The 24802-nt window shown below is 53.0% G+C and overlaps 1 protein-coding gene across 2 annotated transcripts in view; it reads right to left on the bottom strand.

Annotated features, from left to right (window-relative positions):
* Positions 1-3645: 3645 nt before the first annotated feature.
* LOC144729779 (sprouty-related, EVH1 domain-containing protein 2-like) overlaps positions 3646-24802 on the bottom strand; it is a 49203-nt gene continuing 28046 nt past the window's right edge. Inside the window, exons 3-6 of one of the 2 annotated variants that reach the window (XM_078610268.1) lie at positions 23560-23728; positions 22353-22420; positions 11780-11848; positions 3646-8751 (exon numbers count right to left, since the gene is read on the bottom strand). In XM_078610268.1, coding sequence (XP_078466394.1) covers positions 8008-8751; positions 11780-11848; positions 22353-22420; positions 23560-23728 — 1050 coding nt within the window. In that variant the 3' untranslated portion in view covers positions 3646-8007. The remainder of the gene's footprint in view (positions 8752-11779; positions 11849-22352; positions 22421-23559; positions 23729-24802) is intronic. The other variant, XM_078610269.1, reaches the window with a different exon arrangement.

Raw genomic sequence — 24802 nt, forward strand, 5'->3', positions numbered from 1 at the left:
TTTTTTCCCCTCCACACGATAAGCCATTTCGTTGAGCTATATAATTTGTGACCAGGTCGCTTCTGAAAAAATAGCTTTCTATCTCTGAGTGGGGCCTTACCTGGTAAAACAAAAATTAACTCCGCGGTGAATTTCGTAGCACCCTCTGGTGGCCGCAGCGCTCACATGGAGCCCATCACGCGTGCCACGAATCTAAAGCGGCTTCACGCCTCCTGCGAATCACGCGACTTCGGCTGTGGCCACCCCCATTCTGCATCCCTCCTCCTAACCTCGCCCCCTCTGAAAACAGACTCTGCTCCATGTCACAGGGGCGCCACGGTGGCCGAGATGTTAACAACCTCACCTGGTACGCAGGAGGCCCTGGGTTCGATCACGACCCTGACGCCAGCTGTATATTTGTAGTTTGCGTGTCTCTCTCCCCGTGGTCGGTTGGATTTTTCTCCGGGTCCTCCGGATTTTTCCCCCCACATTTAGAAACGTGCGTTTAGATTATTTGGCTGCAATACATTTACACATGGTGACGATAAGCCACTTTCGTTGAACGCTAATTTGTGGCCAGGTCGCCTCTGAAAAAAGAGCTATTTATAGGGTGCTTTAATCTTTTTTTAACACTTATATGGGAATTACTCTTTGGTTCTTTCGGTAAAGTCACGTGACTTTACCGAAAGAACCAAAGAGTATGAATCCCTGTAGTCACGAAAACTTCAAACTTATATGGGACTATCGTTTTAAATGGAAAGAGAACGGATAATACACTGGAACATGATAACAAATGTATGTTGATAGCCATCATTGTCAACACGTTGCCTGGAAACTTCTCCAGGTGGTCTCCAGAGCCCAGATGAGGCACATTTCTCGTGGTATTGTTGCAAATTCTCAGAAGTGTTAAAATATGTTTTTTTAGCTCATTGGGCCTTACCTGGTAAAATTTTAATAAATGGTTTAGCTACATCGATTCTTGCGCGCGCGAATTGAAACACGTCCCCACGAGGTGAGCCCGTGGGCAAATCTCGTGGCATTCGCCCGACCTCGTAGTGCAGATCTCGGCAGCGAAGCAGCTTAGAGCCCGGATAGTCATCCGATGGGTGACCATCGGGCATAAAACAAAACACTCAACAACATTCGTTAACAACACTGTGTGGCCTTACATGGAAACATAAAATAGGCAACGTTTCGGGCAATGGGCCTCCTGCACATCACAACGCAGTATCGTCACAGGACATAGTTACATACAGTACAGCGGCTCCGTCGACCTTTCATGTGCGGTATGTTGTCAATAATACTGCTACTCGCTTGATGATGCTGGTTGCAACTGCCAGAGAAACGGACCGGGCCTAATTGTTAAGTGGTGGATAGCTCTTCGACATACCGGTGTGCAGAAGCAATGTCTTTGTTCACGTCGGAACTTTATGTTATTTGACCGCGTCGGGTGGAGAAGGGTGTACGACACACGTTGGCATTATACTCACGCGATCTGACCAAACATGCTAATTATTAATCGTGTCTTTTGCTCGCGAAAGCCAACGCGTGTTAATTTTAAAGAGGCGATATTAACAGATTAATCTATGTCTTATTACACCCAGGGCTTAATTTCAGGCGGAGCTGTCCGGGACTGAGCTCCGGAAAATAGTTACCTCCCCCCACCCCACTCCCACTGGTGTTTGGGCACTGGGGCGGTAGGTGGCATTCTAAGCCACGGTTACTCCTCTCGAGCCGAGAGCGACCGTCACCATCATTCCGGCCACCGCTTGCTCTCGCGCTCCCTCTGGTGGCTAGGCGTGCTTCCTGACGCGTTACCAATCCAGTGTTTCGATACATGCCATGTGTGCTGTATTCTCCAATCGAGCCGAGTAAATTTGCGGGTAATTTTTCAACATTTGGCAAAATGTGGACCTGTGACGCTTTGCACGCAACGGCCGGTCTACTCTTGCGAAAGACGCCACGGGATCTTTGGAATAGGTGGGCACGTACCCACCCTTAACCCCACCCACACACAACATGCCTAAATCGACTGTGGTATATTTTTATTGTTTTATATATTTTTTATTTTGTTATTTCCCTTCTACGTGACTTTACCGAAAGAACCAAGAATATGTGGTATACCTATTTATACTGCTGGACGGTCGGAGGCGGGAGATGGAATTGAACCATCGACGTCTGGAATTGCAAGTCCAGTTTTTATATATTTGCTTTACCAGGTAAAGCTCACTGAGCTATGAGCTCTTTTTTTTCAAGGGCAACCTGGCCACACGTGATAGCTTATCAACGTGGCTTATATCATCATAACACGTGGGGATTTACAGTTGCAGCCAAATAATCGAAACACATACTGATACTAAAATGTTGAGGGGAAAATCGGACCCGGAGAACAATCCACGCGACAACGGGGCGAGAGAGACACGTGAACTCCAAATACACAGGCATCGGGATCGAACCCACGACTTCCTGCGTGCCAGGCGAGGAAGATTGCATCTCACCGTGGCGCCCCAGTTTTCAAAGCTACTCCACGGCAGTCATTGTCCGAAAAATCAGAGCCGTATTTGACGAGATAGCCCACGGTGCGGATACAAATTCATAGGCCCTTCGCAAAAAAACTTCATCCAAAAATAACTCCGTACATGTTTGTATTTTACTCCTGCGATGGTTCCTGCCGATGACCAAATCATCCGGAATGCACCAAATCTCTAACCAGGAGCTTGAAACCTAAGCAGAGTTGAGCCTGGATAGTGCATGGGTCCGCGACCACCACGCATAGCAGGGTGTCATAGCCTGCTGCTCGGCTACGTGGAGGGCACTGCAGCAAAAATAAATTGTCCCGTAGTTCTACGCTCCTCGCCGACGCTCCCACCGATCAGTGTAGTGAAGTAGCGTCAAATGATCCCCATGACCGTCACGGCATGGGAAGGCCCTCATCCAGCAGTGGATTGACAAAGGGGCGTACGGGTATAGCTCGTGCAAGTGGTTAGGGTGAGGGATATAGTGAGCACTAATGGCTGGTTGGCTAGCTGGTCAAGGCTAAACTCGGGTTAGCGAGTGTAGTTAGGGTTAGGGTCTAGTTGTTCAGTGCAGCTAGGGCTAGAATCTGATTGGCTTGGCATAAAGCATTGAGGTAGGGTCTGATTGACTCGTGTGGCCAGGGCTAGGGTTAGGGCTAGTGTCTCGCTGCCTAGAGTTAGGGCTAGTGTGTCTCGTGTTTAAAATAAAACAAATATCCCCCATATAGACTTACCTGACTGTTGGGGAAAGTGATGTTAGCGAGCACCTATGAAGGCCGGCACGTTACAGCAGATGGTCGGTGGCCAGCACCAATCCGGGCTGCCTTTGCCTCCCTTTGTAGCAACGTTTACACACTCCGCACCGGGTACTAATCTGCGGCCGAGTCGATCTAGGGGCGGCCCAGGGCCGGCACAGATCATCTTCACTGGTGTTCGCCGTGGACCGGGATCGAACTCGGGGGTTCGCAGCGGAGCGCGCTAACCGCTGCCCGCGCGCGTGAAAGTTCCGAGCATCACATTCCGCGGTTTCACTTTTCCGTCCTCATTTTTCACTTGCGGAGTCGATGGCCGACTCCCCGACCCCCCCACCACGGCTCCTTGCACGCGCGCCGCAGCAGGGAATCACACTCGAGCGGCCAAGACCCACCGGTGCAGATACCAGCACTTTATTTGGTAGTGTTCATTAATAAAACACCGCACAACATAATTGGAAAACAATTATGAACTATTCCGTTCAAGTAACACTGTCTAGAGTATACACATAAGCGTACAGCCAAAGTGTTATAAATTGAGGAGTAATATAAACGAAAAATGTACATCATAGCACGTGTCTCTAATACAGTCAAATAAAGGGCCGATATAAAGTATTGATTGAACACCGGTGGCACGCTGGGAGACAGAACAGGAGGCACTTCACTTCTCTATGATAAACGGCAAACGGTTACCAACACAGAACTCATACTTTAAAGGATTTCACCACTAAACTGCTTTCAATTTGGAAGCATACGGATACTGTACACAACGACTGCAACATAAAGGCTTTTTTTTTATACAGAGATTATTTTCTTTTTTTATCTTCCGGTTGCCAAAATGTTAATTTAAATATGAGCAAATATCCTTCGGAGCGAGAGGTTTTTTTTACTAACCAAAAGAAACGATGCGACATGCAAACGCTCGACACGAATGATAGAAAGGTGTGTGTGTGTGTGCGCGCGCACGCTATCAAGTCACTATATAAATGCTTTCTTTAAAAAAAAATACAAATAAACAATACAATAATAAAAATCGAAAGAAAAAAAATAACCCGGTGTAACGCAATTAGAGTCCGCAATTAGTCATGCAAGATGAGGCATGGGGCCCGCTCGCTCCTACCCACGGTGCGACCGGCGAGCACCGATGGGACCCCGAGTCCAACGGGATATTGGGATCGAACCCACGGCGGCCTCCTGCGTGACGGGCGAGGGAGATGGTCTCACCCACGGCGCCCCAGTCTGCCGACCGTCAACCCGACGGCAGTTACGGTCCCGAAAGAATCGGAGCCGCATTCGACCCGCACCTGCGTCGAGCCCTCGGGGCTGGTTTCCAGCACGTGGTTGTAAACGGGCCCCTGGGGCATAGTATCCGGCGTAGGCTCTCAGTGCCACTGAATCTCGACGAAGCGCAGTGCCTCTTACCGCGACGTTACGCCACCACGACGGCTTTTTTCCCCAACGAGCTGGGAAATGTCGCCGCATGTCTACGACTCGAACAGAGAAAGAAAAACAAAACGAAACCATTGTCCGACGATATAGCCGGCTGCCTGTTAGAAACTAACCGAAAGGATCGAGGCAATCGATAATGTTAAAACTGTAAGGCGCAAACATCAGTAAGGTCTAAGGAAATCGTTTAATAATTTAAAACCGAAGTTGCATTCATGTCACCTTCACTCAGGAACTACCACTCTTTAAACCGGCTGCCCCGCTCTCTCAGGGGCCCACCGAGGATAAACACGGAATCATCGTCATCAACATAGAACTATATACAGCGCATACTCCCTCTTGTGTCAAAGAACGTCTCAAGTTATTTGGAATTACAAAACAATATGTACACCGGGCTGCTTGTAGTTCAGAGACCCCCCCCCCCGTCTTCCAATTGGCTTTATAAAATCTACTTTTAAAATATTTTTGACAAAATTCTTTCAGTACATACAGAGCTAAAGTTTACAGATAGCTTCTTTTCAATCTCATATTCTCAAGTCTAATATCTAAATTTCTACAACCCCTTCTTAAATGTGGGGCATCTAATTTAAAGAGAAATAAATATATTTTTTGTTGTTTTCTAAACAGAAGAAAATGGCAGTGAACTCTCGAATCTTACGCACCTTTTCTGGACTTTTGAAAAGTTTATACTTCGCTTAAAAAAAGTTATGATATCAAGTACGACAGGTCACCTCAACTCAACGTGACGGATTGTGTCAATGTGATGAAAAACCCACGGGCGAGACATACACTCTCCAATAAACTGTAAGGAGAAAATAAAATCAACAACAACAATAATTAAAAATCTAATGGTGTGAAAAGTGCCCGGAAAATAGATCTCAGGTGTGTCTTAGCTTCTCCGTAAACCACAAAAGGAACTGCGGTAACAAAAAGAAAAAAGAACATACACGTCCAACACCCTGCACAAAAAATACGCCGCTGCGAAGTTTCCAACAACAACGCAAAGGTGGAGCACGTCGCTGGCGGATATCCGTGGAGTTCATCGCACACCAGATGTCCCCCCGCCAGCACGCCGACGCAGCGCGGCGGTGTGCCAGCGCGTGCGCTTCAGTGGCGCGCGCTCCACGCCGATTGTGCCCAAACCGAAAAAAGAAAAAAAAACGACATCCGTTTACGAATGACGCACCCCCCTAAGGGATTCACATACACAGGTTTACACTCCAGGCGGAAACGCGTTGAGAACTGAGGTACTAAAAGAGTTGCACTGACATCGTGTTGAAGATTCATTTTTATATTCCAATTATTTGTGCGCTAATCATGCAATTAATGCATAGGCGTGGGAGCAAAGAAGTACAGCACAACAACAGGGGCTTTGCTGCACTGCCCCCTCTGCTGCCAAACATCAATGCCTTTGTTCGCCAGTGGATTGACAAGAGCCGTTATACAGGTTGATAGTGAAAACAAGAGCGTGTACGCACATTTAACAACCCACATTTAAAACCGCCCCCCCCTCTCGTATGCATTATTGTACGCATGCCCTCGTTGTGCAATATCCAAATCACCTCCCTAATAAATCTGCAGCCAGGATGCGCGGCGCGGCCCCATTAACTTGCAGGAAAAACCTGGCCACTGCTGCTCGACAGTGGCGTGCGGCAAAATCGGAGCGCGCGGGCGGCACTGCGAGCCAACGTCTCCTTGGCTCCGTCGCTCACGCAGGGCAGCCTCTTAATCGCACGCGCAAAATAGACGGTGAAGCGTCGGCCGGGGAGTGCGCCGCGTCGAGTGCTCATCGGAGTTCATCCAAGGACTTTGGCTCTGCTAAGTTTCTGGAAATCTCGGTTAAACCCAGAGCCGCTTTTCAGACGAGGTTAATTGGGTCACTCTATGGGGACTTCCGAGTGCAGTCGCCGCTGGGAACGGGGGGTTCAATCGGGGACAACGGCAAAACGATGATGGCAGCGGAGGAGGATTAGGCTCGGGCCATTTCAATACCGATCGACACCGAACACTCAAAATGGACACTTCCGAGTCCAGGGGTTTACATTTTTTTGGTCGTAACTGATGAAGAATTACTTGATACACACGAGGCCTCTATACAAAATGCTCGCGAGTTGTTTTAACAGCTGGTAGGAGGTGATAATTTGGAAACCGTGTGAGTTGTTTCGGTTCATCGACACTAAGAGATTGAGGGGGGGGGGGGCATGGGGGAAGGAAATCCTTTAATTTGCGGCGATTTATTTTTTACCGATGCGCTGTCTCACAGCAAGACGCCTGAGAGTACAACCGCCCCTGGGTGTTCTAATTGCAACTTTTGTGGCACTTATCGAGTGCGCCTATGTACGACAAGTAAGTATGACAGACACAACACTTGCACACCATTCTTGCACGTCTTCTTTTGTTTTGCTTAAATCCATCCATCCGTCCACCCACAGCAGAACGTCTCCCAAAGAAACCTCGACGCCAGTGGTTCTTAACCTTTGCTGCAGCCTTGCACCCCCCCCACCCCACCCCTCCTTTGGTTCTCAAATATAAATAAAAAAGTACAATGTTAATAAACACATCGGGTTTGATGAAACAAAGTAGTTGTACCTACGTGCCCGTGCTTAATTTGCCTTCTCGGTGATTTACTTTCTGACAAAAATCTGGCCACGTCTCGCACCCCCAAGGGGTGCGTGCACCCCAGGTTAAGAACCACTGCACTAGGCGATCGACATGGGAGGAGCCGGGCTCGAGGGCGTTTGGACTCAACAAACGTTGGAGGGGGGCTGAAAAACAACACAAGTGATCGAACGTCGCGCAGAGTAAAGTGTACAGGGGGCTCGTCAAGAAAAACAAGAACGGCATTCTCCCAACAGCTTGCGTGCAGTACGCACACCCTGGCATTGTGTTGGTGAGACACGACTGGGGAGGGCAATTAATGCGTACTCAAAATGGTGAGAGTGATGACGAAAGATTCCAAACTACCACTGAAGCCAAACGTTATTTTCCGTGAACAAAAAAAACCGTTTCCTTTTTTTCTTCTTTACACAACCTCCGCAAATATTTCTAGAATTAAATCGGTCGCGAAACTGAGCACTACACCCTATTTGTGTAACCATCAGAGCGCGAGTGGACCATCCCCATCCGACTGCGACCAACCCTCGGACTCCCCCGTCGCCGAAAGCCGGAACAAACTACCGTAAGTGGCCGACGCGCTCGCCAGCGCGGAAAACTCGCCCGGCTAAAACCGGAGGCTAATCAACGGAGCCTTCTCTATTTTCACGAGGCTTCCGAAAGACTTCCAAAGCTACGGCTTACGGCCTGCGGCTTTCCCTTCAGCCCGCCGCCTTGTGCTTGCCCCCGCAGCAGCCGCACACCTTCCCGCACGTGTAGCAGCCCTGCAGCGGCGGGTACAGGCACAGGCAGGGCACCAGCAGCGAGAGCGCGACCAGCGCCGCCCAGCGCAGGCCGAACCTCTCGTGGCCGCCCGTCTCGCACGAGCAGGGGTCCGAGTAGTTCCCCTCGGGGTCGGCCATGCAGTGGTACAGCATGCTCTCCGCGGCGCACATGCAACTGAGCGCCGTCACGCAGCGACGGGCAGGGTCTGGCGCGTCCGGGCAGCCCCCGCGCCGGTTGCCCGGCGGGTCGAACGCCGCGCGGCAGTACTTGCACCGCAGCACCCCGCCGCCGCCACCGCCGGCGACCCCTTCCTCCTCGCGCGCCTGCTGCTGCTGCTGCGGCAGCTGCTGCTCGCACAGCTGCAGCTGCTGCGGGTGGTGCGCCGCCGGCGCCTTGCCGAAGCGGCCGGAGCCCCGCTCCTCCTTCTCGGCCTCGGCCTCGCCGGGGCTGCCGCGCGGCCGCTCGTACTCGGCTTTCTTGCCGTCCCCCTTGCAGCCGACCTGCACGTAGTGGCCCTGGAGCGCCTGCAGGTCGCGCTTGCGCGCCGCCGCGTCCCGGTAGTCGTCGTAGCCGCCGCGCACTCCCATGAGGCCGCGCTCCTCGGGCGCGTTGCCCTGCGCCGCCTCGTCCTCCTCGTCCTCGTCTTGGAAGCTCACGTGCCGCCCCAGCTTGCCGCGCGCCTGCACGGCGAGAGACACGGCGAGAGCACAGTCCTGACGGCCGGCCGGAAAACCCGGCTCGGGCACCCTACGCGTCACGAACACCCCCCCCCCGCCCCCCCCGTCGATACGGCGCTGCCGACGCGTTGCGCTCTGATGGACGAGATACTGCTAAGAGGAGAATACACGAGGGTAGGATTCGTCAAGGAGCATCAACCGTCGAATGAACTCCGGTCGTCCTCGCAGCGGCAGCTTTTGGCTCGCAATCGAACAAAGATGGTCACAGCATCGCGCGCTTTCAGATGCGCTTCTGCGGCCGTCTGGAACGCTCTTCCAATATTGGGAAGCCGCTGGGAGCTATGCACTTTTCAATCTTCTAAATTGAAAACTCATTTCTTTACAACTGCTTTTTGTGTTCAGATTGTTGTGCTTCCCCCGCACCGCCGATGAGCACGGTTTGCTACGTACGGTGCGAAAAAGTTGGACATACGTACATAACAATTTTTATACCAATACAATAAAGCACGTGTCTATTCTCCCATTGACAAATAAAACAATTACTCGCCAGCCACCCGACTGGCAGACTATACAATGGGGGGGGGGGTTTTAGCATTAGTTTGGTCGATTGCCCTGATCTGTTGTTGCTTCCTGCTTTTCATGCATTGTGCATTGGGATCCTAAGATGGAATGTGCATTATACATTTGAATTATTATAAATTTGAATTATTATAAATTTGAATTATAAAAAAAAGTAAACCATATAAATAAAAACAGACGGTCTGTTTTTACCAAGGAAAACATATATATTTACCCACAACCCACCCAACTGGCAGACTATACCCATATGTGAAACATAGCAACTTCGCAACAATATGAAATGTTACTCATAAAAACATAAACACACTGCGTACCTTTTAGAAAACAACATTTAGTTCTATAAATCAAGTGCAGCGGATAGTTATTTCATAACTTTCAGTGTGATGGCCACAGGAATGCTGAGAAATTAAATTGTTATTATTATTACTCCAAACCTTGTTTACCCAGGAAAGTCACACCGAGTCTCAACACTATTTTTCAGGAGGGTCCTGCCAAGTTTTCACAGTCGCGGTTGATGTTGTGTTCTGCAAACCCAACCGAATTACTTTGCAGATACATTTTCAGCACCAGGGAATGTTTATCCAATACCAGTTACGTTGTTTTTTCTTCTTTTAAATATAATCGTTCATTCGTTCGTTTCTCAGTCCGCTTTTCCTGGTGAGGGTCGCGGCGGCAGCTTGTTGAGCAGGGCAGTCCAGACCTCCCTTTCCGTGGCGACAGACTCTAACTCTTCCAGGGGAATTCCCACGTGTTCCCTGGCCAGCTGAGCAACACAGTCCCGCCGGCGTGTCTTGGACCAGCCCCCGGGGCCTTCGCCCAGTGGGACGTGCTGCAAGGTAAACTTCCACGGGGAGTCTACCGGGTGGGGCATCCTTACCGGCTGCCCGAACCACCTCTAGTGGCTCCTCTCGATGCGGAGGAGCAGCGGCGGCTGGACTCTGAGGCTCTCCCGGATTACCGAGCTCCTCGCCCGGTCACGGAGAGTGACCCCGGCAACGGTGCGGAAAAACCTCATTTCGGCCCCTTGTACCAGCGATGTCATCCTTTCGGTCATTACCCAAAGCTCATGACCAAAAATGCGGGTGGGAATGAAGATCGACCTGTAAACCGAGAGCTTTGTTCGTGAACTCAGCTCCCACTTCACTACCACGGAACGGGAGAGCGCCCGCAACGCCGCATCGATCCGCCGGCCGATCTCCCGCTCCCACTTACCGTCACTCACGAAAGAGACCCCGAGGTACTTAAACTCCTCCACTAAGTGCAGCTGTTCCCCCCTAACCTGGAGAGAACAATCCACCATCTCCCGGGAGTGAACCATGGACCTCAGATTTTGAGGTACTGATCCTCATCAAACCGCTCAAGTGCACGCTGGAGGTCACAGACTGACGAGGCAAAGATGAAAACGTCATCCGCAAAAAAGCAGCGACGCCACCTCCATGCCCCCGTACCGGATACTCTCCATGTCTCGGCTGTGCCTTCATATCCTGTCCATGAAAAATCACAAACAGGAGTGGAGACAAGACGCACCCTTGGCAAAGTCCAACACGCTTCCATAGCTATATATATAGCTATGGGAGGAAACCGGAAAACCCCGGAGGAAGCTCGTGCAAAACAAGGGGGGAGGAGCAAACAAACTCCGCACAGAAAGGCGCCCCGAGTCGGGAATCGAACCCAGGAACTTCTTTGCTGCGAGGCGCCAGCGTCACCACCGATGCCCGGCCATCCTGCCGCCAGACCATCGGAGACCATGAACCGCCATCCACACGTGACTCATCGAGAAGGCAGTGGTGGTGTCTGACATCGCTGGGGAGTTGGGGGGGGGGTGTTACACTCGGACGCAAACACAGGGGCGTGATGCCAACTGGGCCTACTCGCCGAGATTCTACGCACGCAGGATTCTCCCCCGTTCGGCAACGGCGGGAAATGCGTTCGGTGATTTCTGCGTGGAAAGAGAACGCCGTTGCGACGCGTCCGATGTCGTATAAAATAAATACGTAAATAAATAAAGTGAGCTCATCACAAGTTAAAACAGAAAGAAATTCTGTAAGTGGTGTGTATTCGTCACTGCAAAAAAATGTGCGCGTTGATCACTAATTTTGAGAACGTGATCTCTCATCCGATGGAGCGATGTAAATGCATAATGCTGCCCGCCTTTAAAAATAATAATGCACCGTCCGGTTTTTAGTTTCCGAGCGTGCGCACGATCACCACGCACAATGATGGTGACGCCACGAACGGCGCATTTCAGGGGCCTACAGCGATAGTGATGGGCCTCCTCAAATACAGGGGGTGTGGATTTTCAGTTGCCGTCTAATCCGTACAAAATCTCCGTGTCCCTCTTTCATCCGTGCCCATGGCCGTGACGGTGCGTGCGTTGGGCACGCACGCATGCGTGTGTGTGCGTGCGTTTCTTCACTGCGCGCGTGTTCCTCTCCCCAGGCCCTCTCCTCACCGTCGCCTGATGTCCCTTCCCTCCCCCGTCCTTCTTCGCCAGGGCGGGAGAAGTGCCTTCCACACTGGGCTGGAGACAAAACCCGCGGCGGGATCAGTTCTGACGCCACGCGGCCGCAAATCACCGACAACCCCAGGATGTGTATTTATTTATATATATATATATATGCGGCATTTATGCATTAGCGTTGGTACAATTTAGAAGGTAAAGGCGCAGCCCTGCATTTTATCGCTCCCGCCACTGCTGGGGGAAGGGCCTCCAGCCAGAGGGAGCTGGAGAGAGCCCCTCTGGACAGGTATTTGGCCTACTCTTCCACACCGGCCCAACGTCTTTGAAAGAGACGGGAGTCCGCGCACACTTCAGCCACACCGCTCGCGGCCTGCATGCAAAGTGTAAGTTTTACAGCCCTTTATCAATCCACTGCTGGATGAAGGCCTTCACTTCACATGCCTCTTGGTCACGGGGGGCTGCGTGACAATACTCCGCCACGCGAGTCAGGACAGGTTGCTGGTGTTAGCCGTGGCCGGGAATCAAGCTCAGGTCGCCGGGTTTCATAGTGCGGTACGCTAATCGCTGCGCCACGACTCCACCCCGTTGGTAGTTTACACGGACGCACTGAAAGACGCAGTGAGTACTCCTCGTGTGCCTCAACACAGGCTATGCCCGTGTGGACTTCCTGAGACGTAAACAAGGAGAAGCTGGGTTCAAATCCCAGGGCTGGCAAAACTCAGAGATCCGATGCCCGTGCAAGGGAGAAAAAAAATTCACGCATTCCCCTTCATCGTATGTTTTGAGAGAGATTGCAGGCAACAAAAAGCACGTACCGGTATTGCTGGAAGAATTATCTGATGTTGGTTTGTGCGAATGAAGGTACGGGACTCATCAGTAACGAATGGCTGATAACAACCGCCAACACAAACCTGCCCGTTGTAGCGTAATCTCGTACGAGGCTGCGCTGGGGAAGCAGCGGAAACTGCTCGCCGTTGCAGTCGGGCGTGAGGCAGAGAGGCGCCCGCGGTGGCTAGGAGATGTTAACCACCTCGCCCGGTGTACAGGAGGTCGTGGGTTTGATCCCGACCCTGATGCATATTTGGAGTTTGCATCTTGGATTTATCTCGGGGTCCTCCGGTTTTTCCCTCCACATTTAGAGTCAACATCACACATTTAGTGTATTTGGCTGCCCCTAGAAATGTCCGCGTGATGAGCCACTTCGTTGGGCTGTCATTTGCTTCTGAAAAAGAGCTAGACAGCTCAGTGGGCATTACCTGGTGAAATAAAAATTGTTTAATTTAGGAAATGGGGCAACACGCTCAGTGAATAAACAGAGGAACCTGATGAAGCAGAACTGCGCCTCTGAGTCCAGCTTGGCTCGGAGCGACTAATAGTCGAAGGCGCTTGAGCGAGAATAAGAAGTAGAAGAAGAGGAAGAAGAAAAAAGAAAACTAAAGCGCCCATCTCCCGACGCGTTTGCAGGCCGCACCGCTCGTGTTACTCCACGCCAAGTCCGACGTTTCTCTCCACGTGCTGGAGAGCCCCGTCGGGAAGACGCACGCCCAGCTCCGAGCACGTGACGCTAAACGCCGTACGCGTCGTGCGTGGCAACACGCGGGCAGGGGCTCCCAACGCCGTTTCACGTTTGTGGGTTGGCGCAACCGCGTAGGGGTTTCACCGTCGGGGCTGTCGGCGTTGTTTGGCGCGGTCCTGGGCCTTCTCTAGGTCGACTCAGCCTGAAATGAGTACCTGGTGCGGTGTGTAAACATCGCCACTGGGGAGACAAAGGCGGTCGGGCGTGGTGCTGGCCACCCACCCCCTCGTGTACCGTTCCGGCCTTCATAGGTGCTCGCTAACAGCACTTGCCCCTACAGTCCGTTAAGGCTATACGGGGGATCTTTGTGTGGTGTCCGACGATTCACTCTATGTCGCTCGTTCAGGAGCCGAACATTCGCGCCGGGTTAGTCCTCGATGCGACCACATCTGCGAACGTGATCCGTAACTTTGACCCTTGCCTCTGCATCGACGGCTCAATGCTGATGTGCCATCTGATTGCGGGGCTACTGCTGCGGTGTTATCCTGGTGCAGTCTGGGACTGTTTCGTTGTCATTTTTGCTGCCCTGCCCAAACTTGAGAAATCCGACTTCTATAACTAATGTATTTATTATTTATGTATATTTAGCGGCTTTTTTTGTAATGTTTGCTGTTGTAACTCGCTGACCAGCCCACACCGGACATCTGTGAAGAAAAGCTTCAGAGCTCATCGGGTCCCTCCTCTCGTAGTCTCAATAAAGTTTCTGATTCTCATTCGGGTCAGCACACGCAGCGGGACGCTGGGCACCGAGCTAAATTGAAAACTCATTTTTTGATAGCTGCTTTTTTGCGTTGGCTACGTGCGAGCGGAGTTTAAGAAGTTCAAATGCAAGACACGAAATCACGCAGCGCGATCGCGCCCAAGGAAACTCCGTAATTAATCACCTGTTTTTATTTATTTATTCAATAAATAAATCAGGGAAAGCGCTTTGACACTGGCAAAACAAACGAGCGGGCTTTATTTACCCGCTAAATAATTTATCTGTTAAATATGTATCTGTTAAACGAAGCGCCTTCCCACGAAAGCAGCGCCCGCCAAGGCTTAACCGGCAGCGGCGCGGATCTTTCCCGGCAGGCGAGGGCCTCGAGAAAACTCGTCAAATCCCTCGTCCACGCCGGACTTCGGCCTGCCCCTCGCATTTATTTCCGCCGAACTAAATGGCGGCGAGCGCGCTGCTCGCCCACTCGCGCTGCTCCTCGGTGGAAGGGAAACGACGCCCGCCCGCCTGCCCGCCCGCCTGCCCGCCAGACGATTGCCTCGCGGCATTTTTTGCCCATCCGGCAGCGACGATGAAGCGCTCCTCTACCCCCCCCCCGCCGCCGCCCCCCCATTGCCTCGTGAAGGCACTTTTTTATAGTACAGGAAAAGAACTGTGGGCAGAGGTGGTGGCGGGCGCAAGGACGGCAGAGCACCGCGGGCGTTTACGCAAGAATAGCCGCCCGCATTTTGTTAATCCTTTGGGTGAGCAGTCATATATTTATACACGCCCACGCACGTGTAAATATACACGTGCTCAAACATATACACAAAGACAAAGATTCCCCCCACCCCCCCCGTATAGGCATAAAAGACTGTTGGGGCAAGTGCTGTTGGCCAGTTACGATGGAGGCCGGAACGGTACACGAGGGGGTGGGTGGCCAGCACCACGCCCGACCGCCTTTGTCTTCTCAGTGGCGATGTTTACACACCGCACCAGGTACTCATTTGAGGCTGAGTCGGCCTAAGGGAGGCCCAGAACCGGTTCAGATAATCGTCACCGGTGTTGGCCGTGAGCGGGAATCGAACTCGGGTCGCCAGGTTGGTAGCGAGGTGCGCTAACCGTAACACTACCGATCGCCACACACACACACACGCACACACACACACGCACACACACGTACACACGCACTCACGCACTCACATACACCAATTGCCATTGTAGCTCTAAGGAACGTTAAGATTTGAGTGTGACGGGAAATGCATTCGGGACGTGCCGAAGGTCATCATCATTATCATGCGTTGGCTGTGCCGGGGTAAAAGATAAAATGATTCGGAAAAAGGGGGAACAAAACAACAACAAGCTGGAATGCCACTCCATGAAGCGACCTCCATTGTCACATCTGTGGTGGCTTTGTCTGCACGTGTGTGTCTGTCTAGCCAGGGAAGCGGTGGCAAAGTGGTCGGCGCACTGCGCTATGACCCAAAGTTAAATTCCCGGGCCTTGGCCAACATCAAATCGCGAATATCCGAACTGGTCCTGGGCCTCCCCCTAGGTCGACTCTGCCTCAAATGAGTACCTGGTGTGGTGTGTAAACATCGGCACTGGGAGAGAAAAAGAGACACCTCCTCGTGCGTCATTCCGATTTTAATAGGTGCTCGCTAACATCAAACGAACACCCCAATTGCCTATTAAGGATATACAGGGCATATTCGTCTCTGTGTCTTTGTAGTCGTAACTAGCGGCGTTTATCGCCTTGGGATTCATCTTAAACCAAACACGGGAGCCCAATTCATTTCACCCACCAATGCAATTCAAAAACTTTAGCAACATCCGATGAACTCCGTTGCCAATAACAGAAGGCCCTGTTGTTTGCAGTGACACGAATTGGCCGCACGCACAAGGGATGGGGGGGGGAGGTTCAGAAGCCACGTCCTTTCGGAGCCTCCTTAAAAAGAAGTAAAACAAAAAAGCCACCGCCGTGTTCCCCTTGAAGCCCGTGCACACGCTGGAGCAGAGCGGTCGCCAACGTTCGGCGCAAACCAGCGGCTCACACGGTCGCGGTGCTGCGCCTAAGAGGGGCGGTTGAACAATGGGGCAGCTTTTCACGCGAAAGAATCTATCATGTGATGTTGTTAGTGAGCAATCTATTAAAGCCGGCACGGTGCACGAGGGGGCCCGGTGTGGCCAGCAACACGGCCCGGTGCCAGCCGTGTCTCCCCCGCGCTGACGTTTACACGCTGCACCAGTGATAATGATTTAAGGCCAAACGGGGAGGCCCGGGACCGGTTCGGATATTCGTCGCCGACGTTAGCCACGAGTGGAAAGGGGTAGCACTTGGGGTGGGTGACTGCCTCGCACAACAGGTTTAGAGGCTGCGGGGGCGATGTTGAGGGCAACAGAGGCAGCAATGCCATAGTTGTACTGCACTCCATTCCCCCACGCCTCTGCTCCCAGCCATCACCAACCCGCCCTGACGATCGTGGTGAATCACGGTCAAATAACCCCCACGGAGGTGGGAGGCCCTCATCCAGCAGTGGCTTGACATAGGGCTGCACAGGTACAGCTCGTACTCGTGACTGGTTTGCCGAGTTAGGGTTCGGGATAGAGCTAGTACCAGTGGCCGATTTGGCTAGTTGATTAGGTTCCGGGGGAGTTGGTCAGGATTGGAAGGCCCTCATCCAGCAGTGGATCAACAAACCACGCTTACACAAGTGTGCGCGGGCACACAGCGCAGGTCCCCGTGACAAAGAGTGCACTGTTGCAGCCGTCTTAAAAAAAAATGTGGGTGGACTTCATTTATTAATTATTGTAACAAATAACGACGATGTTGATGACGGCGACGATTCCATTGCCGCGTGCCGCCGGGGCACAGCTGCAACCGTTTAACTGGAGATTCCTGAGAGCGGTGGTGGCATGTGCTCTCGGTGGTGGCATGTGCTCTCGGAGAGGAAGGCAGCGGAGGGAAATGGGCCCCGCTCCCAAGGAACGCGACGGCCTGGCCTCGCCGTCACCACCCGAAAATTTTGCGGAAAAGTAAATAAATGAATGATGGGATACGGGGCTTCGTGCCGGCACGCTCACGTGCACAACTCCGCAAATATAAATAACCGGCGGCCAAGGTGGCGATGTTTTTGCTCTCTTCCTGTTTAGAGCGCATTGTTTTTCGGCTAATCTTTTTTTAACCACCGTTACAAGTTGTTCGAGCGTCGGAACGACGCGGTCGCGCACGCAGACAGGGAGCTCGACACAATGGTTTGCAAACGTTCTACTGACGTCAAGGGGTGATGGAGGAGGAGCAGGACCAGGAGAGCTAAGTATGCGATTATTGCGATGCCGCACAGGAGGGGAAATCTCGGCTTAAGGATAGCGCACGCGCGAGCACACACACACACGTGTGCGCACGCACGTGGAAATTTGTACGTGGCCGTTTGACAGAGAGGGCCCGCGCAGAGGGACCCGTTCACACCGAACGGATTCTCTTCTCCATTCAACTACCGGAGTTTGGAACAACTACCCACAAATGTTTCCCGTCGTGTGCACACGTGTCCTGGAAAAAACACCCAGGCGGCATTGAGTGTCTCTGCCCAAGGGCTATGAAAGTCACGTGTTGATACAGTGCACCTCTCTGGCCGCTCGCGAATATTTGCGATGACATCGTTTTTTGCCCTTGTTTGATTTTTGCCGGTGAATGATTTGCGAGGTCGAAAAAGAAATACTTTACGGTGAGAGTATTTTTTTCAAGGGCGCAACTTTATACGTGAAGCGAAACACCAACCGTGCTCACCGCACCTCCGATTATCACGCTTGGCTACGTACGGTGCGAAAGAAGTTCACCCTACGTACAGACAAAACCACAACGATCGGCGCCAGGTGCTGACGCGACCGAGAGTTTTGACGCGCGCATACAGGACAGCGCCCCGGCGATGAACTTTCCCGACCGCGAACGGAACCCCGTTTCTGCCATGGGACACAAAAATCGCTCTTCTGCGAGTCAAGAGCGACGGCACCTCTAAAATATGACGGCACTTTGAAAACTACGTCCACTCTGCGCGGACATTTGGCAGTTGTGTATCAGACACACGAGACTGTGGTGGTGGTGGCAGTGTGCACCTTCGTGAAGGTTTATTTTAATTCTACTTTAAGGCTGTACCATCAACGTCCTATCACGAGATGAAGACATTTTCATTCGGTTCCCCAAATCTCGCAGTGAGCAGCGCGACGGAACCTCTAAGTCAGGAAGATGTAGGGTCTGAACTTTGGTTTAAAAAAAACTTTTTTACCATTACAATTCCACTGTCCGCCAGTCTTCTTATTATATACATATTAACAAAATCCCACAGGGCCACGGAACGTGTGCAGAGAAGGGTCTCCGCCCCCGCCACCTGACTTAACCCACCTGCTACACAGAACCCCACATTGACTTTTGATCAGCACGGTGCGAAAAAAGTTAAACATTCATACATACAGAACGCAAGGTAGAGATACACAAGAACAAATATAAATATCCACACCATGTATGTTGAACTTCTTTCGCACCGTATGTAGCCAACAATAAAGCAGTTCGAAAGAAATTAGTTTTCAATTTTGATGTAAAAGTGCCCAGCTCCGGTGGCTTCCTAATATCGGAAGGAGGAGCGTTCAAGACGACCGCAGAAGCGCATCTGAAAGCACGCGATGCGGCGAGCGTCTTTGTTCGATGGCGAGCCGAGAGCCACTGCGAGAATGACCGAAGTTCGCGTGATGGAACATAAGATAAGAACAGCTTGGAGTGGAGTAACGGGAGAGGAGACATCCCCCCAAACAGCACCCCCCCCCCCCCCACGGGCATGAATTAACCCCCTTGTGAAGCACTACCCGTGAGGAGACTTGGGACATGATCAGCAAAAGCAGGAGGGAATTCCTGGCGTGGACAAAAAGCCGAACCTAAATCCCCCCCCCCCCCCCCAGATTCTCGGGAGCCAGGCCTCCTGCCTGAATCGAGGAGACGCCCAACGCGGACATAGATTGGGGGGGGGGGTGATCCCCTGTGGATGGCGGCATTGAATGGAAAAATCTTTTGTTTGTTATTGTACCAAGGTACAAAACCTCTCTCTCCATTCCAACGCTGCCGTGCACCCACAGCTCTTCTTAAAATTTGGCAACACGTGCCCAAAGCTGGCACGTGCCAGAGGAGTGGGGGGGGGGCAGGACCTTCCCTACACAGGTGCCGTCAACACCGCGCCAGAGGCGGCGTCCTGTGAGGTGAGCGTATCCAATCGATAATGGCCGAGTAAATGCTTTGGGCAGGGCGGGTACTTCCACGTCAGCCGGCTTGTAGATTTTCCTCCAACGGATAACATTGGATGCTCTAGTCCACGAGGTTGCGACCGGCCCTGGTGGAATGTGTCCTCAGGTTTGTAGGGGGGGGGGGGAGGAGGGGGGGCATGCTCCCCTGCGCCCCAGCAGCAATGCTCAACGCACTCCCTCCGCCAACATGGACGGCCTCGCCTTACGAGGCTTTGCTCGCCCCTCGACACTTTTGCTGATCGAGACGAACAAGCTGCCACGCGGCGTTCACTGCGGGTAAAACATGAGGGCTCGAGCAATAATCTAAAGAATCGAGTGGCCTCCTCAGCTTCTCGGAAGCAAATGGTGCCGGCCACAGCGTCGGTAGACCCAACTCCTGCCGAAGGTGACAAAAGTGGACGCCACCTTCAGCAGAAATCGAGCCGTGATGCTCAGTTACCAGATAAATTGGGGGGGGGAGGGGGGGGTGAGTAAGTAAGGCTTGTGGCTCCCTTACGCTCCTGCCCATTGTAATCACCGCTAAGAACACGGTGTTTGTATGGTTAGAAAGAGTTTCCAGCCATTGGCTGGAACGTCCAACCGCGGCCTCTTTGATGTCACGGCGCCCAACAGCTTCGGAGCTCGCAGTCAACTTTGACCCCTCCAGCCGGATGCTGCTCCTGCTCACGTGTGCAGCCGCTGCAGGCGTGCGTGGCGACGGCACCCACCCTGAGCCTCGCAATGTCCCGAAGGCATTGGGAGGCCTGTTTGGAAGTGCCGCCCCCTTTGCGATCACATGGTACTCAGTCTCCCACGGCGTTGAGGATGCACTCCGCCACGTGCGCCACGCACGAGGCAATGTTCATCGTTGTGGCGGCTGCCCGATGGCCCCGCCCCCTCACCTGAACTCGCTATCGAGTGACCCATCGACAGGGTTAGGAGGTGACTGAGGCGCTCTGCGAGGCCGGCTTAACGTGGCAAGAACCCGGACACCGAGGAGGCGTCCGCATAAGGGACGGTGGTGGTAAAACAATGGCATGGCGTAAGCAAGCATCCAGTTTGCACAATGGGACGCGCGGCTTCGGCCAGTTTTGCCCAATGATGCCTAAATCTGCTGCTGCTGCTGCTGCAGGGAACCCAACGGCGGCAGGGAACCCAATGGCGGCAGGGAGGAGCGATGGAGCGGCCCGTCTCTCTCGGAGAGATCCTCCTCCTCCGCGACCTCCCTGTGGTGGACTTCGCTTTAGCAATACTTGCTGCGCGAGCTGCGTGCACGCTCGTCGCTGATCAAATCACATCCAGGAGCTCCCAACGACGTCCTCCTTGGAAGTCAATGTCGACGGGGGATGCACACCGCCTTCCTCGTTCCGCAAGTCTCGACGACGCAGACGCCGGGGCTCCTCCACATCACCGACATCAGCGCAAGGACGTAGCGTGCTCCGTTGGTTGGCATCGTCCTCCGCACGCTCAACCTTGCGGGTACGAAGCCTGCACTGTTGGGGTCACAGCCTCTACAACACCAGCAACATGCGCAGCTGCGATGTTGGGCGAGGATGTAGCGGCATGCGGACGGTGAGGGGCAAAACAACCGCCCCTCCATCTCTTCCGACGAAGGCGGCGTCTCATCAATCCTCTTGCAGTGCGCCGATGAGGGCCCAGAGTCCTGGCAGAGCGGGCCTCCTCTGAGCCGGACGTGCCCTGGTAGCGGGCGGCCGGCACAGGAGGAGCTGTCAGCTTGCGAAGCAGTTCCACCCTGCGCACGTGTGCGTAACGTACGACACATCCGTGCGGCGGTCGCCCACGTCCCGCCCCCTCCCCTGTCCCCCTGTGCTCATTTTTCGTTTCCGCGAGTGACCCTATTCCCGAGGGGCCGGTGCCGGTCGTTACAGTGCCGGCACCGCGCGTGTCTGCATGTACGCCGCGTCCGCACGACTCTTCCGGGACTCGCCTCCGAGTGCCTTCGTGTGCGCGACGCGCCCGTCGAGCTCGGGCGACGTCTCAACTCCTCGTGCCGGCGAGCGGCGAGCAGCTCCGGTAGAGCGAGCGCTGCCCTTGGAGAGGTCAAGAAGAGTCCCTCCCCCCCCCACCCTCCGCCAAGCACCGCGACCCCCGCGCTGCGCTGTGCCGCCCGCCCGCACTCACAGCGGGAGCCAGCAACCTGGCCCGCCGTAAGACCAGGTGACCCCGCCAACAAGGGCGGGGGGAGCCGACCGGCCATTGCAGCTGCGCCAGCTCACGAGCCCATGCCGACGCCCGCGTTATTTCTGAGCGCGGGAAGAAGCTACGGTCGGAACAGGTGAGTCCTTGTGGTGCCCCGACCGCAAAGAAGGTTAAACACCGACCGCGGTGGTCCAGGCGTTTAAGGTCCGAGGCCTCGCTTGGCAGCGCCTGAAGCCGCGCGTTTGGGTCCCATTATGCAACCCGTGCCGCCTCCCACTTTTCAACTTTCCCAGCTAATGGTGGCACTCGCTCATGTTGCTCCCGCGGCGCAGAGACGAAAGTGAGGGGTGTCTGGGTAGAGGGTGGGTTAGGTCAGGTGGTGGGGGCAAAGAGCCTACTCTGCACACGTTCTGTGGCTCTGCGAGATTTTGCTGAGATCAATATAATAAGAAGACTGCTGGTGGACGGTGGAATTGTAATGGAAAAAACGCCCCCGGAAGATAACGTCACAGAACTACTTCTGAAGGACACCTTTTTACACGCCGTGAAAATTAAGTTTGTCGCATACCGATAAAACTAATGTATAGTTCTTAGATCCAATTTCAGCAAAACAACTAATTTCGCGTGATGTTTTTTGTTGTGGTTCTTGTTGTGGTTGTTGTTGTGTCCCAGTGATCGGTGACCAGGCTGACGCCGCCGTTGTCACGCCACACTTGAGAACTCCGCCGAACGAACAGTGAATGGCGGCTACGGGCCCAGGGTACGAACCCCCCCCCCTCCCCCCCCCCAGCATCTACGGCGGTTTGATCCGACGAGGCGTTCGAAGCGAGAAGTGAAATCGCGAAAGACTTTGCAGAACTCACCGAAAACACATCATCGTCCCCTCCGATTTCAGCCTCGTTCTGATTGGTTGACGACGATGTGGTGGAGCCTTCGGGGGCGGGGGGGGGTTAGAGTTGGGGGGTCAGGAGGGGGTACAAAAAAAGGGATGACAAGAGACAGACCGTGAGGAGGGATGTTAAAGAGAGAATGCTGTGGGGTAAAGGCGCAGCCCTGCAATTGCTTGCTCATGCCACTGCTGGGGGGAAGGGCCTTCGCTAGACGGAGAGCTCCTCCACAGGATACTTTTGGCCTACTCTTCCATGCTGGGCAGACGTCTTGAAAGCGGTGGGAGTACCCACACATGACTTAACTGCACCCGACAATCTTATTCTTACCTTCGTTTACATTTATGACGCGCCTTTGATCCGGGCGCTTAACATACTTGTTATGGGGGGGGGGGGGGGGGGGAGAGTCTCAGATTTCCAGGGTCACCCACTGTAGGGGTCCTTGGTATAAGGGAACCGTTGTTTATGGTTTAAGGGTACAAAGTTGAAATGTTATGGTTACCGGTCCTAGCAGAGCCCAGCCTAAAAGTCGCACACCTTAAGTCGGCATCGGGGTCCCCGGATCTCAACCGGATAAGAGGGCGAGCGGGGGGGGGGGTGGGGGGGACGAGGTCCCCGATGCGTGGGTCCCCCTTATCGGGGTCCACGTCACGGCGTTCGATTGATGCTCGCTGCTGGGTGGACCGGGGCCAGAGCCGTTCCCCCTAGGGGTCGACGGCGAATCGGGGCGACCACCCCGGGCCCCGCGCATTGTCGTCACGGTGTCAGACGTAACACTGCTGGTTTAGTTTGAAGTGATCGGGGGAACCACGTGGTGTGATCCCCCCCCCCCAAAATGGACGGCCGTTACCAGGGCAATGAGAGGAGATTTAAGAAACCTGCCCATCGTTTCAACCGTGGCCCCAGAAGGTAGAAACCAGCAGTCTAAAGGGGTGCACCACAGCGAGCCGACAAGACAGGCGGCCTGCGGTGGGGTAACGCGTGGGTTGCTCCCGCCTATTCCAAGGGCGTACCTTGGAAGAGTAGGCCAAAAAAACGTTGCATCGCGGCGGCATCTCTCGTAACGTAGCACGCGGATTTTTACCCGACGCAAATGACCACGTCGCCGGGGTAATTAAATTCGAACGCGAAAAAAGAACACGGCGTTATCTTTTGCCGTGGATGTCGGCGCATCGGCCCACACCTTCGGCGAGGTCCTCGATGGCCTTGCGCACGCAGCGGTTGAACGCGCGCGCGTCGGCCGGCGTCTGGAAGGAGAGCCCAAATTTTTTGTCGTCGATCATCCAGTGATGGAAAGTCGGGGAAGCCACCGTGTACACCAGGTTCTTCTTCAGAAAGCACTTGAGCAAGACCTGGCCGCGCCACGACACACACACGCGCGCCAGCGAGCGAGCGCACACGCGGGTTAGACGGGCAGCGTGCGACAACGGTAACACCTGTTCCCTCACAACAAGAAGTTCCTGGGTTCGGTTCCTGACTCAGGCGCTATTTTGTGCAGAATTAGTCTCCTCTCTCCCCGTACTGGATGCGTTTCCTCCAGGTTATCTGGTTTCCTCCCATAGCTAAATAAAATAAAAATGTATGAATCAATAAAAACATTTAAAAATACATTAAGAAACACTTTTTTTTTACTTAAGATTTATTCGCCCGCACATCCCAATGCGGGAATTAAATTTGCCGGTAAGATTACTCAATTGGAATTCGACGCAGCAACGTCGCCCCCCCTTCTGTGAAAAATTGCCAGGACCCGTCCTGAAAAAAAGGCTTGACACTCTGGCGAGGCTTTCCTGGATGAACGGACGTGAAAAGTAAAAAAAAAACGAAAAAAAATTCCTCGCAAGTCAAATTCCTGTTCACGTAAAAATGTACCTGGATCTTCCGGCCATGAAATTGGAAAATAATCTCAGAGCGATGGATTTAAACAGCGACTTGGCACAGATGCCTGTAGTTGAGCAACGGACAAAGGCATCTCTATTAACGAGCTTATGCAAGAAAATATTGTCTTTAATATGTAATTTCAGGTAGGGTGTTAAAGAGTCCCAAAGCAGGGTAAACAGAATGGCATGTGTGGCTCGTACACATAAACTACTGCAGAGAATGTTACCTATTCGAATGGGTAATTATAAAAGAATCCCATTTTTTTCTTAGGTTTACGAAAGAAAAAATATACATTTTCCATGTTGATCAACCATTTAACGTATTTCAACTTTCGTGGCAAAAATTGAAAATATTTTCCCCTCTACAAATGCAAAAGCCTCCTAAAACACATCGCCTAGCACGTGCGTGAATTTGCCTTTTTTCCCAGCTGGAAAAAGACTTCACCCCCCCCCCCCACCTTTGCATTAAATTTCTCTCGACACCTTTAGGTGCCTTTTGATACGCAAACAAAAAAAACTAAAATCACGGCTCCCCAATCGAACCGTGGG

This window comes from Lampetra planeri, chromosome 33 (genome assembly GCF_965212315.1).
Source record: "Lampetra planeri chromosome 33, kcLamPlan1.2.h2, whole genome shotgun sequence".
Taxonomy (NCBI): Eukaryota; Metazoa; Chordata; class Hyperoartia; order Petromyzontiformes; family Petromyzontidae; genus Lampetra; species Lampetra planeri.